The sequence below is a fragment of the Peromyscus californicus genome, unplaced genomic scaffold (assembly GCF_007827085.1).
Source record: "Peromyscus californicus insignis strain IS unplaced genomic scaffold, ASM782708v3 Scaffold_3__1_contigs__length_106647218, whole genome shotgun sequence".
Classification (NCBI taxonomy): domain Eukaryota; kingdom Metazoa; phylum Chordata; class Mammalia; order Rodentia; family Cricetidae; genus Peromyscus; species Peromyscus californicus.
The window spans coordinates 14,285,201-14,302,721 of NW_026294551.1; the positions used below are offsets into that span (position 1 = coordinate 14,285,201).

At 43.5% G+C, this 17,521-nt stretch overlaps 1 protein-coding gene across 1 annotated transcript in view; it reads left to right on the plus strand.

Moving 5' to 3' along the window:
- The first annotated feature begins 112 nt into the window (after positions 1–112).
- The window catches only part of Prkca (protein kinase C alpha), a 410,921-nt gene continuing 393,512 nt past the window's right edge, over positions 113–17,521 (plus strand). The window contains exons 1-2 of the mRNA XM_052759458.1: positions 113–396; positions 3,142–3,173. Coding sequence (XP_052615418.1) covers positions 224–396; positions 3,142–3,173 — 205 coding nt within the window. The 5' untranslated portion in view covers positions 113–223. The remainder of the gene's footprint in view (positions 397–3,141; positions 3,174–17,521) is intronic.

The window sequence follows — 17,521 nt, forward strand, 5'->3', positions numbered from 1 at the left end:
CTGTCAGTGAGCGTGGGGCCAGCGAGCGAGCGAGAGAGCCGGAGAGAGCCCGAGAGAGCGGCTCCGCTCCCAGCTCCGAGCAGCGCAGCGCCGGCCCGGCTCTCCCCGGCCACCGCCGCCACCACCGCACCTCTGCACCGCCACCTCGGCCGCCGCCCCCGCCCACCCCGGCCCTCCCCGGCTGCTGCTCTCCGGCGGAGGCAAGAGGTGGTTGGGGGGGACCATGGCTGACGTTTACCCGGCCAACGACTCCACGGCGTCTCAGGACGTGGCCAACCGCTTCGCCCGCAAAGGGGCGCTGAGGCAGAAGAACGTGCACGAGGTGAAGGACCACAAATTCATCGCCCGCTTCTTCAAGCAACCCACCTTCTGCAGCCACTGCACCGACTTCATCTGGTAGGTGCGCGCGGTAGCCCCGGGGGGGGGGGGGGGGCGGACCAGGGAGCCACCTTTGCCCGAGGCTCAGTTCTTGTAGTCCCGGGGACTGGGGCTCCGGGACGCCTCCAAGCCCAGGCGCGTCCACACTCTCACGGACAGGACCTCTCCGAGAAGTTAAGAGTGCCCGGCCGGAGTCCGAACTCTCGCCTGGAGTGACAGGCGCGCACCCACGCGGGACACTCCCTGGGAAGTGGCCAGGCGCTGCCTCGCATGCCCTGCCCTGAAGGGACGCTTGGCCCGGCACGGGGGTGACACGGATGGCCGGTGGTGTGGGGGGGTGTCCCCTCGCCTCTTCTGGGGCGCACGGGTCTTCCCCGTAGCCAAGCGGAGCGGCCAGTGCGGGCCCGGTGGGAGCGAAGGGAACGGGAAGAGAGAATGCTGGAGGCAGAGTGGCCCCGAGACGCGCGAGAAACACACCCCGGAGTAGCGCGCCGCTCCAAGTTGCTGGCGAGCCAGCCTGGGCGCGTTCCGGGGAGTGTTTGTGCCTCGCGTCGGGCTGGGACTCCACTGGAACCTTGGGTCCCTGCCTACTGTAGGCTGTTTCTACTGGGCACGGAGACTTTGACTTTTCTGGGTGAGCCCAGAAGGGGGAGGATGGGGAGGGAGAGAGATGGGAGGCAGCAAACTGTTGAAAGCTTGCCGTGAGGGAGGAGGGCTAACCCAGCAGGCAAATGGCAGAGGGCAGAGGGAGTCATTTAAAATAGACCCTGTCAACAGGAGATTAGACTTGTAACCCCGTTGATGAGGACAGAGGGCTTATTTAAGAAAAATACTGTAATGGCTAAAGGTGTCAGCGATTCAGGTGATTTCCAGTGAACGCCGACCGTTGGTAACTGAGGGGCTGGATAGATGGAAGGGTTCAGGGGTCTCTCTGGAGCCTGACAAAATAGGTGAAATTGTGTTTATGCAGATTTGTGGAGTTTTGTTTTGTTTTTCTGATGAGAGAAGTATAGCTTTCATCTGATTTTTAAATTGTCAATGAAACCCCCTCCCCTCAAAAAAAAAATCCCAATGCTTAGCAATCTGGAACTAAGGGAACTAACTCTCAGTACTCGCTCCCACCACTTTGAATATTAGTTTCAGTTTTCTCTTAGGACCCCGACACTTACTGGGACTCCTTAGCTCCCTCCTGAATGGGGAGCTGCAAGGGTTGACTGTGCACCTAGACACCAACAGGTCCTCGGGCTGGCATGATACATGTTGGGGTATCAGTGGATAGGATGGATGACTCTGAACCCATGCCATTCAGGGAAAGAATTAAGAGGGGAGCCCCACCACCAGGGTGCCAATGAGATGCTTGATTTTTTCCTTCCTTTTAAGAAATCATTCAAAAATGCACATTGGCGAACAACACAGCCACTTTACAGTTTCCAGAGTGTAGTTAGCATCTGAAGCAATCGAACTCAAGGAGCGGGTAACTGTAGATAAAGCTACTTAAGCGCAAAGAGAGGATATTACATTTGGCAGTTTTTGGCCTCCTGTGTTAACCCTGAGACGGTTCAAAGGGGACAGACTGCTGATTACTTCTACCGGAAGTAGATAAGTTAGAAAAAGGACTTACATTATTGCCAAGTTAACTAATGAATCTCCACTATCACTGCCTAGAGGAGCAGTCCCTGGTGAAATGGGGAGGTTCTCAGGTCACCAGACACACTGTGTTGTAGACGTAAAGATCCCTGCTCCCTTCCACTCTGAATAGTCCCCCAAGCAAGCGCTTTACTTAATCTGAAAGCAGTCTGTTGGACAGTTAGGGAATAACCCACCAAGATCATCTTGCAATGGATTTAATTTCTCAATTTTCCTTCATTATGGCTTCTACGAGTCTTTAACTTACAATTTTATTTCAGTATTTAAGCCCTGGTATTTTAAAACTATGTTTGAATTTAATTTTTTTGGGGGGGTGATGACTTTAAGATAATTATAGAGGAATGTGGAGTGCTTTGTAAATTTAAAATGCTATGCAAAGCAAGAGATTATGAGCTGCCTCTGAGAACATTTTGATGCAGTTCATTCTGTTGGAACAGTATTTGTAGTCAAATATCCACATCGGGGCTCTCTGCTTACAGAGTCAGTTCTCTAGAAGGATTTATAAGAGCCAAGTGGTCTCAGCATGCGCTTTGAATGCCATTGGTTCTCAATGAAAATTAGATCACAGATAATCTCAGATGCAAGCAATAGCAATGATGCTTCATCAAATTGGGTTCCTCCAGCCAGAATTAAATGTAAACAGTGGTGCTGTTTGGCAATTTCTAGATATACACTATTTGAAACAAACTTCTAACAAGCTACTTTTCAGTTGTCTTTAGGGAGAAAAAAATTACTTTGTTCAGGAGTAAAAGTTAAGCCACCCCCCAATTTAAAACCACAAGCTCCACTGTGTCATTTGAATATTGTAGCCAACAATTTTGAGTATGAAGTCATGTTCTTGTTTTGAAATTTAAGAATCAATCAAAAGGAGAAAAGACTAACTAGAAGCTTGGTAATAGTTCAGCGGTCCTTTATAGACAGATTCACGTATTTATTTTAAAAAGATGAATGTACACATTCATCTAATTAGATACTTGGGCACATTTTTCTGATCAAGCCATTGGATTCCAAGTATAGACTTTTAAACCCTGTAGAATACTTGTTCATGTAACTCATTACAATGTGGTCTCAATGAAAAGGATGCTAAGATACTTGTTCTTGTTTTCTGTTTTCCAGGGGGTTTGGGAAACAAGGCTTCCAGTGCCAAGGTAAGCTGCCTCGGCGGGCTTCATTTTCAAATTCATCCAGAAGTGAGCACTGCACACGGGAACTGTACTTCTGCTCACCATTTCTTTGTGATCCAAAAGATATGTTATTTAGATAGTGTTTTCCAAAATACAAGTGATGTTAGTATGGTCCTTTTAAGAAAAATACCACATGGTATTGCCTAGTAATCTGCACATCGAACTGCCTTTTTCTTCATTGAAAAAGAAAAAAGAAAAAGCCTTCCTGTAATTTTATTTTTTGCCGAGAACATTCTTGTCAGAAACTGCTGTCTTGGTGTGGGTGTTTGGGGAAAAAAAAAAAAAAAAGGAATCACTTCGTATTCATGTGGCATTTCTTTCCCATTCTTTTTCTGTTTTGCTCATCTTTTTCCCCCTACACCTTGGGTTCTCAAGGTAATTAATTTTAGGCTATACATCATTCCAAGAAAGTTGTGTAGATCACCTATTGTCACTAGGAACATAGTATGCACACTTTGACATTATGTCAGCGATATGAGAGTGACTGACAGCTCTGGTATCACTGTATGGTATGCCTTTCCTTCAGCTTAAGATTATGACTGCATGCATGCATGCTCTCCTGTGGCAGGACCCACTGACTTTCCTCTCTGACCCAAACCAAAGCCACCATCATTATGCGGCCATCAAATATCTAACTTTTTTATATTCTCGGTCTTATCTGTTGCAATGGATAAATAACTCCTTTTTAGCTTGCAAAGGCATTTCAGGTTCCCCAGCTTGCCTTCTGGCTTGCCTGCTCATCGTCTATAGCATGTTTATTTAGTTCGGGTTACATTTCCCATCTGGGCATAGGTTTATTATTAGGGCGAGTGGAAAGTACATTCTAGCCTGGAAAATATTGTCCTAAGACTGTCTCTTATTAAGTGCATTAGAGAAAGGCACTGTATGTGCTTTTCTATTTTACAAGTGATGGTATATTACTAAGTTGATTATCTTTTTGTAAACTTGCAATTTGTTGAACTTGTTTCTAACAGACATATTAGAGAGGGGACATTTTATAGCATAATGATCATTAATACTGTACCTTTCTTAATTCCATGATGTGCTTAAAACCCTGATTGAATGAGTCATTTTGAGAGCTCCATTTGGAAATGAATGGATATTCCTTTTAAACAGAATAGAGAAGAAAGCACGTTGGATCGGCCTCTATAATAGATGAGAGGAATACCTTGGTTTTTAAAGTTGCAGGCCTAAACTTCATAGGTTAGGTTTGGGTCTAGGTTGGAGTATGATTTCAGGTAATTGAAAGATTCAAATGAGATCACAGTCTGTTATTCTTTTGATAGTGGCTTTGGTTTGGTTCAGCGCCTATGGAAACTTACAAGAAAAATAGTAACTGAATTTCCTCTAATATTACTTGTCCAGAGGAAAGTAGGTATGTTGTTTTAAAAGTATTATCTCTCTTTTCTCCCATGAAAATGGTTCAAAGTCAAGTGGGTCTCTGCCAGCCCACTCGTCAGAGCAGGTTTTGTTGAAGTCACAGGGTGGCCATGGTGCAAGGTCATGGGGATTTCTGTGAGATGTCCCGCAGAGCGTATACCGAGCTTCCAGTGGATTCTCAGGTTAACAGCCTTGCACCCGCATAACTCCCTTTTCACACGATTTCTTTTCTTTAAAGTACACTCATAAAGTTTTTAAAAAGTGAATTAGCACACTCCTTTCTCTTTCCACCCCTCCCAGGGATAACGTCTTTCAAAAACACCCACTTAGTCTCTGTTTGCACATACATAGTTGTAAAAAAGATGGAACTTGTATGTTGCTTGTGTAGGTGCATCGTTTTCCCTCAGCGGCTGCTAAGTAGCCATCCATGCCACTGTCAGCTCCACCTGATTCTGCGCAGTGGCTGCATGCATGTTATTCAACCTTGTCTCCACTGCTGGCTATGTCAGTTGCTACTAAGTTCTCATAGACACCACGACAGAGAGCATCTCTGGGAACTAGGGTAGGTATTTCTAGAATAGATACCCAGAAGTGTGGCTGTTTGCATTTTCAATTTTAATGAGTACTGGAGAGTTGCTGTCCAAAAGGGCTCCAATGTACAGTTCACTATGAACGTACAGCATGCTTGCCCTTCTCTGTGCTCTCTGGGTAGAGAGGATGCTAGAGAATTCAGCTTTATCTTTGCTAATGTCAGAGAAGAAAAAGGCCTTACTTTTAACTTCTGTCTCCTGGGTTATTAGTGAGGTCAAATGCTTTTTCTTTTTCAAATGTGCAGTAGCTATTTGTATTTCTTCTGTGAATTGCCTTACTAGATTTATAATACTGGATTTATGAATTGAAGAATGAATTGAAGAAATAGGCTGTGTGTCCAGTTCTTTGCTTTGAAGAATTTGCCTTCCGATTGCTTTAAGTAAGAGTTACTCTAGTGCAGACACACGTTTTAATTCACAGTAACCTTTTCTAGGATGGAGGTATTTAGAAGTGCTATCTGCTCACTATATCTTGTTTAGTATGTATCATCTGTGCTTGACTTCTTGTGGCCATATTGTATCGTATTGTGGTAACTTAATTAAGGAAGATGCTATGCCCAGGGCAGTGCTTTTAATCCCCCAGGAGTACTTATCCAGCCTGCCTGCTTTTAATGCCTCCTTTAAATCAGTGCTCCTCTGAGCACCTCCCCGTTTTAGAATACATTTTATATTAATGTTCTCTGACCTTTTTCCCTTTGATTCTGCTTGTTAGAAAGTTATTCCTCTTCAGGACATAAACTCATCTTCATCTACACCATTGGACAACCCTTTCCTCCAACTAACAGCAGGAGTTTGGAAAAAAAAAATTGTTTTTGAGAAAGGGTCTCACTCTGTAGCCCAGGCTGGCCTTGAACTCTCAGAGATCGGCCTGCTTCTGCCTCTTGAGTCCTGGAATAAAAGGCATGTGCCACCATGCCTGGCCCTGAAACTTTTTATGTTCTTGATATATTAGGTCTTGATTACTGGATGACAGTATTTTCTTGTTCCAGAAACAGTTTGTTGGTTTGGTCGGTAGGTAGACTAGTTGTAGCAAGTATACCCTCTTCCTTCACCCCCACCTTCCCTCACCCTTCTCCCATCCTCCCTCCCTCCCTCTCTTCTCTGTCTTTAGTTCCTCTCTCTCTCTTCCTCTTCTTTCTTTGCATATATTTCAAACAAGAGTCACATATCCAAGTCACAAGTAATAAGCTCTCATAATTTTACTTAGTGAACGATAAGAATTCTAAGACTAAAATAATAAATGAATTTTAGCCTTAAAAAACTGTGTTTGTAATCTGTGTCACTAAGAAAGGATTTTATCATCACGTGGAACACTTAAGTTAATTTTTTTGACCTAAGATTTGACGTAAGTGGAATCGGGGAAACTTCCAAAAAAAGTGTTGAGTTGCTCACACTGTGGACATGTACCATTCTTACTTACATTGCATTGTGGATGTACAACTCTGAAAAGTGATATTACCAGGGCTGGGAACCCAGGAGGATCCTATTTGGAATTTACTCTCTGGACGTTGGTAAAGCCAAGAGCCTTAAATACTAGGCAGAAGGAAAAAGAAGTTCATGGTGGACCCAGAAGCCATCAGGGATCAAGACAGCCTTGTCCTTTTGTAGCTCTAAAGGTTAGCGTGAGGCTTGCATTCTCCTTTTCCATGTTTGCTTACTCCTTTCTGCTTCCTGCTTTTTGCCTTGGTGACTCTGTGTTCATTTCTCTCCCTAACATTAGCAGAGAGCCGATCCTTGCCCACATTTTCCTTTTTTCCAGAGAAAAGGAAGTAGATTTGTATGGCTTAGGCATTGATGACACTGAGTTTGTCTGTTAGACAGGGAGGTCTGTTTCCAGGGAGGATTTCTATCCTGCATCAGCTGCTTCCAAAAGCAGTTGTCTAGGACAGAATGGTCCTTGGTACCGCTCTCACAGAGTCTGGTCCTCTGGGGCTATCTGCTACTTTCACTACTGGAAATGGGAACGAGCCAAGTCATTTTTTTTTTCCTTCTCAGAGTTAGCAACAGCCCTGCCCATCTCTAATTACAGCAGTGGAAGCAGCCTCTGTAAACGTGACCTGCTTATTGGAAGTGCCAGGCAGGTAGTGGCTCACGTAGTTTGTTACATCTAGCTAGCCTCTGAATTTTCCCTCCTTTTCTTCTTCTGTGCTCTCTCTTTTGTTTAATATCACACATTAAAGTGAATTTCCAGCTCAGGCTGTTTGGTTGCGATATCCCTAAGACAGCGGCAAAAGTCAGCCCTGTGTGCAACTATGCAGTCCGTAGGAGCCCACGACACTGCAGGGCCAACCCTGGACTCTCAGAGCTCTGTAGGAATGAATATGCATTCCTAACCACTGCTCAGTGGTTAGGAATCTTGAACCACTCTTTTGCCAGGGATATACATATCATATCCTGTCCTTTACCTGTGGCTCCACTGAAGCTCCAACTTTTCAGTAGTAAAAGTCAGTTTCTCTTCTGCTTTGCTGGTGACATTTTATTTTGAATCCCTGTTAACATACCTGACCAGAATGGGTTTTGCATCCCCTCAAAAAAGTGAAAATTGGTGTTTGATGGGGAAATAGGAAAGAAAGAATATTTATCTGCCATGGGCTGTACAAGCTGAGGGATTCCAGAGAGAGACTCACTTAATGGAGACTGACCCTTTTTGAGACAGTGTCTCATATAGCCCAGGCTGGCCTTGAACTTGCAATGTAGCTGAGGATGTGAAGCTTGAACTTCTGATCTTCTTGCCTCTGTCTCCCAGGTGCTGGCATTATAGGCATGTGCTGTTGTACTTCATTTAAGTGGTGATGGGGCTTAAACATTAGCCTTTAAACAGAAACGGGGCAGTGGGGATTGAGTTGGCAGCTTTGTAGAAAAAGGATGTCTAGTTGTCCTCATCTGCCAAGTAGTGTGGATACCAGGTGCCAGGAGATAGACAAGGGCCGAGAGCCAAGCTGGGCAGAATCGTGAGCTTGGCCAACTTGAATGGAATATATTTTTCTTCTCATGTGCTGGAATCACTGCCTCATTTTATTTGTTTGTTTGTTTGTTTTGCGGTGCTTGGAATTGAATCTAGGGCGCTAAACTGTAATTCCAGCCCAAGGCTTGAAGGGTGCACATTTTACATGTAGCACAAAACTCAATCTCCTAAAACTGCCAGTGAGCTCCAGCTGTCCATGGGGTTCACAGTTGTGTCAGAGGTTTCTGTAATCATTTGCCTATAAAGCAGTTCACCCCTTGACATCCCCTTTCTGACTGGTTCCTCACTCCCAAATGACAACTACAGCTAAAGTCTTTTAAAAAACTCTTTGTGTATGTGCATCTGTGTGTACACATTTGTTTGTGAATGGAGGTGTGCCCATGCCATAGCCTGTGTGTAGAGACAGGAGGATGAACTTCACAAGTCATCCTTGTCCTCCACCTGGCTGAGACAGAGTCTCTTGCTTTCTTCCACTGTGCTCTGGCAGGGTAGTTGGTGTATGAGCTACTGGAGAGTCTCCTGTCTCTACCCTCCCATTTCCATGTAGGAGCACTGGGATTACATATATGCACCAAACTGCTTCAGGCTTTCTACCTGGGCTCAGGGGATTTGAACTCAGGTCTTCATGATTGTGTGGCAAACAACTTCATCCATGTGAAGCATCTCCCCAGTTCCCTATAGATGAACTCTTGGTGTTAACTCAATTGTAAATTTGATCCAGGAAGTAGTAGGTTCAACTTGAAACTGTGGGAGGTTTGTTACAATGTACGAAGTGAAGTACTGTGTCAGTGTCAAAGGCCACGTGGCCTGTAAAACTCAGAAGAGTTAGGCAGGTGAGGGCAGGTGCCGCTCAGGCTCTTCTCAACTGACCCCCACCCCCACCTTATTAAGATGCATACTATTTGTTGTAAGTAGGGATGCCAGGTCTGAAGTGGTGTCAGATATTCCCATCTGGTGCTGATTTCTGTTACATGGCTTGGGGAGTGGCTCTCTTTTACTTGGGGAGTGAAATTGCTCTGTTATTTTCTTAACATACTTCCTCCCCAACTGGAAGCCAGAGATGTAGTGTGTAGACTGCTTATTCCACTCTGGGACCTTAACGATGTCTGCTTTTAGAGGACATTGACAGCTAGGCTCTCCCTTTCTTTCATTTTATGGTGTCTTGATTTCATACCCTCTGATGGCATTTCACCCTCCCAGAGACTATCCCCCAAATTTAAGGTTTTAGACACAGCAGCCCATAGGTTGTGCATCTGCTTTCCTTTTACAGGGTCAGCCTGGTTTCAGAACAGCATTCATTTCTGAGCTGCCCCAGGGTGTAGTTCAGCCCCCAGCAGGGTGTCCAAAGGCCCTTCCCCGCTTCTTTTGACTTTCCAGTGGAGGTTTTCCTCCTCCAGACAGGAATGCTTCCTTTCTCTGGTCCTCTGACCATCCTAAGTTGCAGTAGACCAGATGACACCTTCGTGACTTGTAAGTCTTAGCTTCAGTGTAACTCAGGCCTGCCCCAAGCTCCCGACGTTCTGGGTCTTTGTGCCTGATCCTGGATCTCGTCTCCGCCTTTCTCTTCCCTCTGCTGGCAGAGTGCAAGATCAAGACATCTTCTTCTGTGTCTCCAGTGCTTACTGCAATGCCTGGCACTCCACAGACACTACACAAATATTTGTTGGGTGTGTGATTATATAAATATTAGAGTGGTTATGTTACAAATGCTCATAACCTGAAAGATAGCTTTCTTATTTTTTTTTTAAAGCTGGTTTCTTATCCAACGGTATGCCAAGTAGAGCAGATCTTCAGAGGACTTACAAAAAACCCTTTCAGCAGCGTTGAAAAACAGAGCAGAAAACTCCAGTTTGCTTCTATAATGAGTTGTGTAGTACTGACCCTAATAAATTGGCACAGTGGGAATGAAACTTCCGTTTCTTCTTTCTTGTGAAAAGTATGCAAGCACCAGGAATAAATCTCACTGCCACAAATGAAACAAGAACTTCTTCTGGGCTGGCTGTATTTGGAAGGCAAGGTGTGTTGGATCCAGGGTGACAAATTGAAGCCATTCTTCAGGGTACATTTGGCCCCATCACTTTCGTGTTCTGCTTTACTTTGAGATCTCTAATAGCTGACCCCACATTTGTCAGGCCTAACCCTATCGATTCTGTTATTTTTAAACTTCCTGAACTTGAAAGGCTTTTTGAGCCTCAAGGTGAGAAAGAGGGGATGGGAATGGTGGCATGAAATATCTGTAATTGAATTATAATAGCTTTACAGGTTTTATTCAAACAGAAAGAAGAAAAAGCCAGCAGTTAGTAGTTGCTCTACACTATCAGGATTTTCTCATTTTATGTGATTTTGTTCTAAAAGCACCCCAGAGTCTCCTCTGCGGAGGGAGAGAGTTGAGACGGCTGCAGCCTAGGGGTGGGGCCTGGATTCAGATTGTAACAGTTTTGCAGGAACATCCTTCCAGCCAACTGGAAACTGTTTCCTTTCGGTACTGCAGCAGTCAGGATTTGTATGCAGGAGAGGAAAGAGTGATGTCGGTAAGGGAAACACTGAGCCACTTCTCTGGGACGAGACTCACTGAGTCTTCGCCGTCCTCACCCTTCTCAGACTTTCCACAGCAAACCCTTCATTTCAAATCTTGTTTTTCCACCAAATCGTGAAACTCATGGTAGGCGTTAACTTAAGCCATAAACATCTTGGTAGGAACATAGTATTAACAGTCAGATTGAGTGGAAATTGCTAAAACCAAATTTAAAAAAAAAAAACCTCTCTATTAAATTATACAAAGGGGAAAATGGTTTGTGGAAATAGATTTTTGTGAAGAACAGAACGGAGGGGAATGACTTGATTAATTGTCACCTCAAAACTGGAATTATTTAGGAGCAAGTCCACAAAGTAAGATTAGTGTAAGGACAGTTCATCGTTCATGCCTTCTTGCCTGGCTGTCTTCGCTCTACCCCATATCTATACATTTCTATTTTGGGGATTTTAAGGAATGCAAGGTCCATCTGTCTTGTCTGAGGTAACTCTAATAAGGGACTGGGAAGTCACCAAGAAGTGAATAAAGGGCATGAAGGCATCTTACAGACTTGTTTAAGTCTGATGAGCAAACTTTTCTGGAGCATGTTATGTGAATGTTCCGCCACTGAGTTGTACCCCAGTCCCACCCATGACTCTTAGGATGTATCTCATCACCCATGTGTAGTGCTTACATGGTCAGCAGAGTGGGGGTTTTCTTGTAAGCACACTGACAACCACTGCCTCCCCTCTCTCCTCATGTAGTATTCACTGTTAGGTACTGTTCTTGACCTAATGTGATCATTAGTTGGCCTCAGTAATTCTGAAGAGGTAAGCTGGGTTGCCCCCATTTTACAGATACTCCACAGGAGAGAGAAGGTTAGACACTGGTTCATGTTCACAGTTGGAATGTGTTAGAGCTGAGACTCAAACCCGGGTCCATACACTGTATTATTGAGCTATGGATTGTGCTGTTCCTCACAAGACCCCGTTTCTTGAAGTTTTTGTCACTCCTTGACCACACTTGATTGTGGAGGTGTTGAAGGATCAAGAGCCACTATAGCAGGAGTATACTTTAGATGCGTGGACCACCATTGCATCCGTACCATTCCAGTAATTCAGCACATAGGACAATAAGTTTGGCATCGGGAACTTAGAGTGGAGCCCAAGAAGCACTCCATGAGAGCATCAAATCATGACTTTGCATCTAGCGTGCACATATGATATTCTAGTCTGAATGAAGTAAGAACCGTGGCAGCTTGTGGGAAGGCTGCACACACTGAACATACTAGATGACAGCTTTAGGTTAGGGCTTAGAGGGTGCATGGAATTTCCTTGTCTTGGGATGAGGAGGCAGATATTCTAAGGTGAGGAAATAGTAGCAGGAAGCATGGTAGGTGACTGTAACTTGTGTGTTCTAAAACTAAAACAGACCAGAATGGAAGGCTATATGTAAGATGTTACCGGTCCCAACCAAATCCTAGAGAAGATGGGAGAACTGTTTATGGGGCTATTGGTGCCTGCCGACTCTGCACACAGTGGCTCTTGGCAAGGATACATTGTTTCCTTGTGTGTCTTCTTTTGTTCTTATTGTGTCTTGTACATGTTTCAGGAAAATGTTACAGTGGGGGGTGGGGAAGGGAGATTGGGTATTGTAGCTTCTTGTGAAAGATACATTGTATTGAAGTTGAATAGGCCCTTGCCTTTATAAAGATGAGGCCTTCACACTGTTGCTGACTCTCAAAGGAAGCCTAGGAACTGATTACTGAGTTTCTTTAGAAGCTCAGGGCTCTTGGTGCATGGAAATTAGGTCTATATATGAGACACTCAGTTATACTAGATATGCTTTACAGATTAATAAGGGAAATATGGTTAGAACATTTACGTATTTAAAACAAGCAGCATTACTTTAGAAACTGCCTGTTCATTTAGTTAGATTTTTCTGTTTATTATCATTGGCCATTCCTTTCTTACTTATAGGCTGAACTCAGCCTGATGTGTTTTCAGCGTACCAGAGAACTTTGCAAGTGATACCACCGAGCTCTGGGGCTCTAGGTTGAAATGTAAGATGGGTTTTCACCTGGACTTTTATCCGAGCTCCCAAGGGAGAAATGGCAGTTCACACGACACTGCTCCTGAGCTGATGTGTGCTTACAATGTGTGTCTATTGTACTCACCCTGTGGAGAGCTGGCAGTGCCACCCTTGCTCTGCAGCAGGGGCACTGGAGCAGACAGAAGTTCAAGAGCTCACCCACCAGCAGGGAGTGGTGGAGCTGGGACCTGAAACCAGGCAGATTCAGTGACGGTGTGGGTTTTCACGGCAGTGTTTTCTTCACATCTGAAGCCATACAGATACACAGGCAATCCCTTTTACTCATCTTTTTATTTGTTTTTCCTTCAAGTTTTTAAATGAAGTATGATTTGTGGTGCCGTTTATGGCAATTGACATAAAAGTCTCAGGGATTGGAGAAAATGTGGTTCACACTTGTGAAGATTTTGCTTTGTTCACATTCAAATTTACCTTTGCAGCCAGGGATCTGGCTTAGAGGTAGAGTGCTTGATCCCTGGCACAAGACGGAACCAAACCAAAACATTTACCAGGAAGTTAAATAACCATAAGTCACCTTAAAATTCTTTTCTGAATTTTATGTTAATACTTGAGCCTCTGATGGGTGGATTCACACAACTATATAACTGTCTCAGTTAACATTGGCCCATAAACAGACTGTCTCAAAATAGGAGATGGGGATTTTACTATTGAAACCAATTTAAATATTGATTACTAACCAAAATATATAGAGGAGTTTAAAAAGTGCTTCCTGTCCGGTCCTGTAAACTCAAGCACCTTTCTAGTCAGTTGTTCTAGCCGTAAACATTCCACAAAGAATATTTATATTCCATAGGTAGAGCTATCATATTGGGAGTCACTGTCCAGTAATAATTCTAAACTTGTCTTTGGAGTGAATCTAGTTTTCCATGTGTTGAGTGTGGTCACTCAAGTGAGCTCTGTCTCTCCAATTTCACCCTAGTGGCTTCCATCTGACCACTCAGCTGATAGATAGTTGGTTTAATTTTGAAGTGTGACTTTAATATTATTTTATTTCCATATACTATATATGTGTGAGTTTTAAAAAATCAAATGGTTAGTATTATAAACAGTTTATAAGCATGCCTAACTTATTTGTTTTTATTTATGTTCTTTTTAGAACCAGATTAAAGTTTAGTGCTAAAAGCTGATGTGTCCTACTCTTAGTTTGCTTAATTGTGTAGCCAGGAGACCCAGTACCTGTTAATATGGAGTTGGATACATAGCTATCTAATAGCTAAGTGATGCAGATTAACTTGCAGAATCATAGTCTATGAAGATTAATTTCCAGACCAGGACAGGGATCATTGGTGTGTGAGGACTTGCCTTGGTGAGCTAAATGAATCTAGTGAAATACCATAGAGCCGTGGGATAGAAGCTCTGAGCCTTTCTCTTGAGTTTTCCATTTAATATGATAATGAGATATGTTACTAATGCTTTTTTCTTTCTTTCATTTAAAGTAAACTCTGGGGCTGGAGAGATTGCTGAGCAGGTGTCAGGACCGAGTTTGGATACTCAGTACCCATGTAAAAGCCAGTGTGGTGGCTCATGCCTGTAACCTTGGTGCTGAGTGGTGACGATGGGCAGCTCTCAGGGGTTCTTTGGCCAGCCACCCTATCTAGCTTCAGCAGCAAGCTCTAGGTTTGGGGAGAGACTTTGTTTCAAACAAACAAACAAAAAATAAAAAAGATAAAGAAAGATGGCGGAAGATACATGATGGCCACCTCTGTGTGATGGCTCCCACGTGTGCATGCATGAGTGGTATGCATGCACCACATAGACACACATACATCTAAGTATGCTCTGGAAGAGTAACATTCATGATACTAATTTTGATAGCTTCACTTGTGCATTAGATGCTTTTGGCAGACCTGACCATTGGTGGGAGTTGATTGATGGCCTCAGTTTTATCACAGCATCAGGAAATACATCATTGACTTTGGCTTTTTATGCGTTTGCCCACCTGTTTCACTTTTACCAAGTTATATTACATTTTGTTGTACTGTCCTGAAGCCCTGTGGAGACATTATCTTAGACTTTCAACCCCTCCTCCTCCACCCGACAGGATATCACCATGTAGCCTTGGCTGCCCTGGTACTTGATGTGTAGACCAGGCTGGTCTTGATCTCATACAAATCTACTTGCCTCTGCCTCCTGAGTGCTAGGGTTAAAGGCATGGACCACCATGCCTGGTTCTTTAAAATTTTTTTTGTAAGTATATTCATGTCAGATGGATAAAACTTTTGTTCACTATGAAATAATTGGGTAGTTGTTTTGTGAACCATTGGATTTTTCATATTGCTTAAATTATGATAGAGTCAAAGTCAGTGAAATGGGGCTTGTGTGGTATCCATCTGGATTCATATACATCTAAGATGACTCTTGACCTCCTTGACCATTCTGGTCATCACCGGGTCAGGAAGGACCATGTTCATAGAATCTTAGATCAGGAAAGGACTGTGGAGCTAGAGATGCGGCTCTATTGCTCGAGTGTCACAGAACATGCACCACTTTTGGTCCCCTGTACTCCATAAACCAACTGTGGGGGTATACTCCTGTAATCCCAGCACTCAGGACATGAAAGTGGGATAGGAAGCCCAAGGCCATCGTTGGCTACATAGTGAGTGAGTTAGAGGCCAACATGGACTACGTGAGTACATGAGATCCTGTCTCAAAACAAAACAACAAAACTAGGTCCATGGATTCTAGCCCAGATCCTCGAGCTTGCAGCTGTGATATGGACTGTGAGAGATAAATGGCTTTGTGTAAGCCCAAGCACAGAGTGGACACTTCAGTCTCCAGCCTCTGCTTCATCCCTTTCATTGGAGCTACTGTGTCGTTTTCCTACCTCCTGGTAGCTCATGGATCTTTGTATTCTGTGGACTTGAGTCAGGAGTGCTGCTGCCTGTGAGTGTGGGTGCCCATTCAGCATCATCTGTACAATAGCCAGCAGCCCCGGGACCATGACTACCCCACGCAGGCCCCAGGCTCCTCTGGCTTTCTTTGGAAAATAGCAGTTCCTTCTAGGAGCAGAAACACAGCTTTCATTTAAATCTAGGAGTTCTGAGTAAATTAGGATTATATGTTTAACTTTGATAGTTTATAGGCAAACAGTCTGGCAATTATATATTAAGACTTATTTAAATTAACTGATTAAAAACAGAGACTTTAGACATGAGATTCCATGGGCAAGGAAAAGACTCCCCTTGGAGTTATACCTTTATCTCTTAGTATTCCATTTACCTTGCCTTGATCTGCAACCAGAACAGATTTTGCATTTTATTTAATTAATTTATTGTTTTTGTTCTCTTAATCTTTGGATGCATATATTTTTAGTCATCCCCTGAACATGACTCAAAGGCTGATACAAACCTCGGCATTTATATTTGGTTGTTTTGCTTGTGGTATTCCAAGTTGCCCCACTCTTAGAATGAAAGTTATTTCTAGACAACAGTCTAAGCTAGATGAAGAAGTTAAGCCTTTGTTTCCTAGAGTTTCTGTGTTGTAGATTTGAGGTTCTGATCTCAGAACTGTGGACGCAGCTAATAACCACACAAAATAAACCAAGTGGCAGATCTGATGATAAATGAAACATGGATGTTTACGCACTCCATTACCCAATATTTATTTTCTAGCCTAAGCCGGGTACAACACTAATGTCTTGTAAATATTCCTCAGGAAAAATAGTTTCCCATGTGCTAGATTTCTAAGTTACTCTAAAAATTAGCCCCAGGGTTCACAAGATGGCCGATGTATATAAAAGAGCTTGCTATGAAGTCTGGGGATCTGAGTTCGATCCCCAGTATTTACGTGGTATAAGGAAAGAACTGACTTCAACTAATTGTCCTTTGACCTTCACATGTGTGGCACATAAATACATACACAATAAATTAGGTAAAATGAAATAAACAATTTAAAAAGTAGTCCCAAATGGTATTTCTTTTTCATTGGTGAATTCTCTGGACATTCTCATGGGTATCCCGTATCACTCCAGCAGTCTTTGAAACAAGTTCAAAAATCTGAAACTGAGAAAGATTGTCCTGTGGGTATTCTAAAGACAGCTTGAAATCATCACCGTGGGTCAGGTATGTATGAATAATTATGAAAAAGTTGGACTGTACCTAAATGCCAAGGGCAGGCCAGTGTCATCTCACTTTCATGATTTCTCCTTTGTCTCCCTGGGGTAAACACCACTGCCTCCTTCAATAGCACACTCCCTTTTCCAGTAATCCAGCTCACCTTTCTGGAGGAAAATCATGGGGAGTTTCTTGGTGAGAGGGGGCATACTGTTATTTATTCCATGAGCCCTGGTTATGCCAAGCACATCTCGTCCGAAAGTGGTCCAGCTGCGTCCAGCTCTAGCTGGAGTTCTTGCCTGTCAGCCTCTGTTTTAATTAAATGAATTATTTATTAATTAATTTTTGGAAACTGGGTCTCACATTGTAGTGTAGGCTGGCCTCAAACATGTGATTCTCCTGCCTCTGAACTTGGAAGTTCTGTAATTACAGGTGTGTGATACCACTCCCAATTCTTTGTTTACTTTGGAAGAAATAGGGTTCTTTTCCCTAAACTGTCTATGTTGAACTAATTTAAACACACACACACACATACACACACACACACACACACACACACACACACACACACACACGTTAAAAAGAAGGTGGCGAGTTTCTGCACCTCTCCCGGTACTTCTCCTAGTGTCAACATTGACATAACCACCATATGATCAGGAAATTAACAGCAGCACAGCACCGTCACTAACTATAACCCTTCCTTG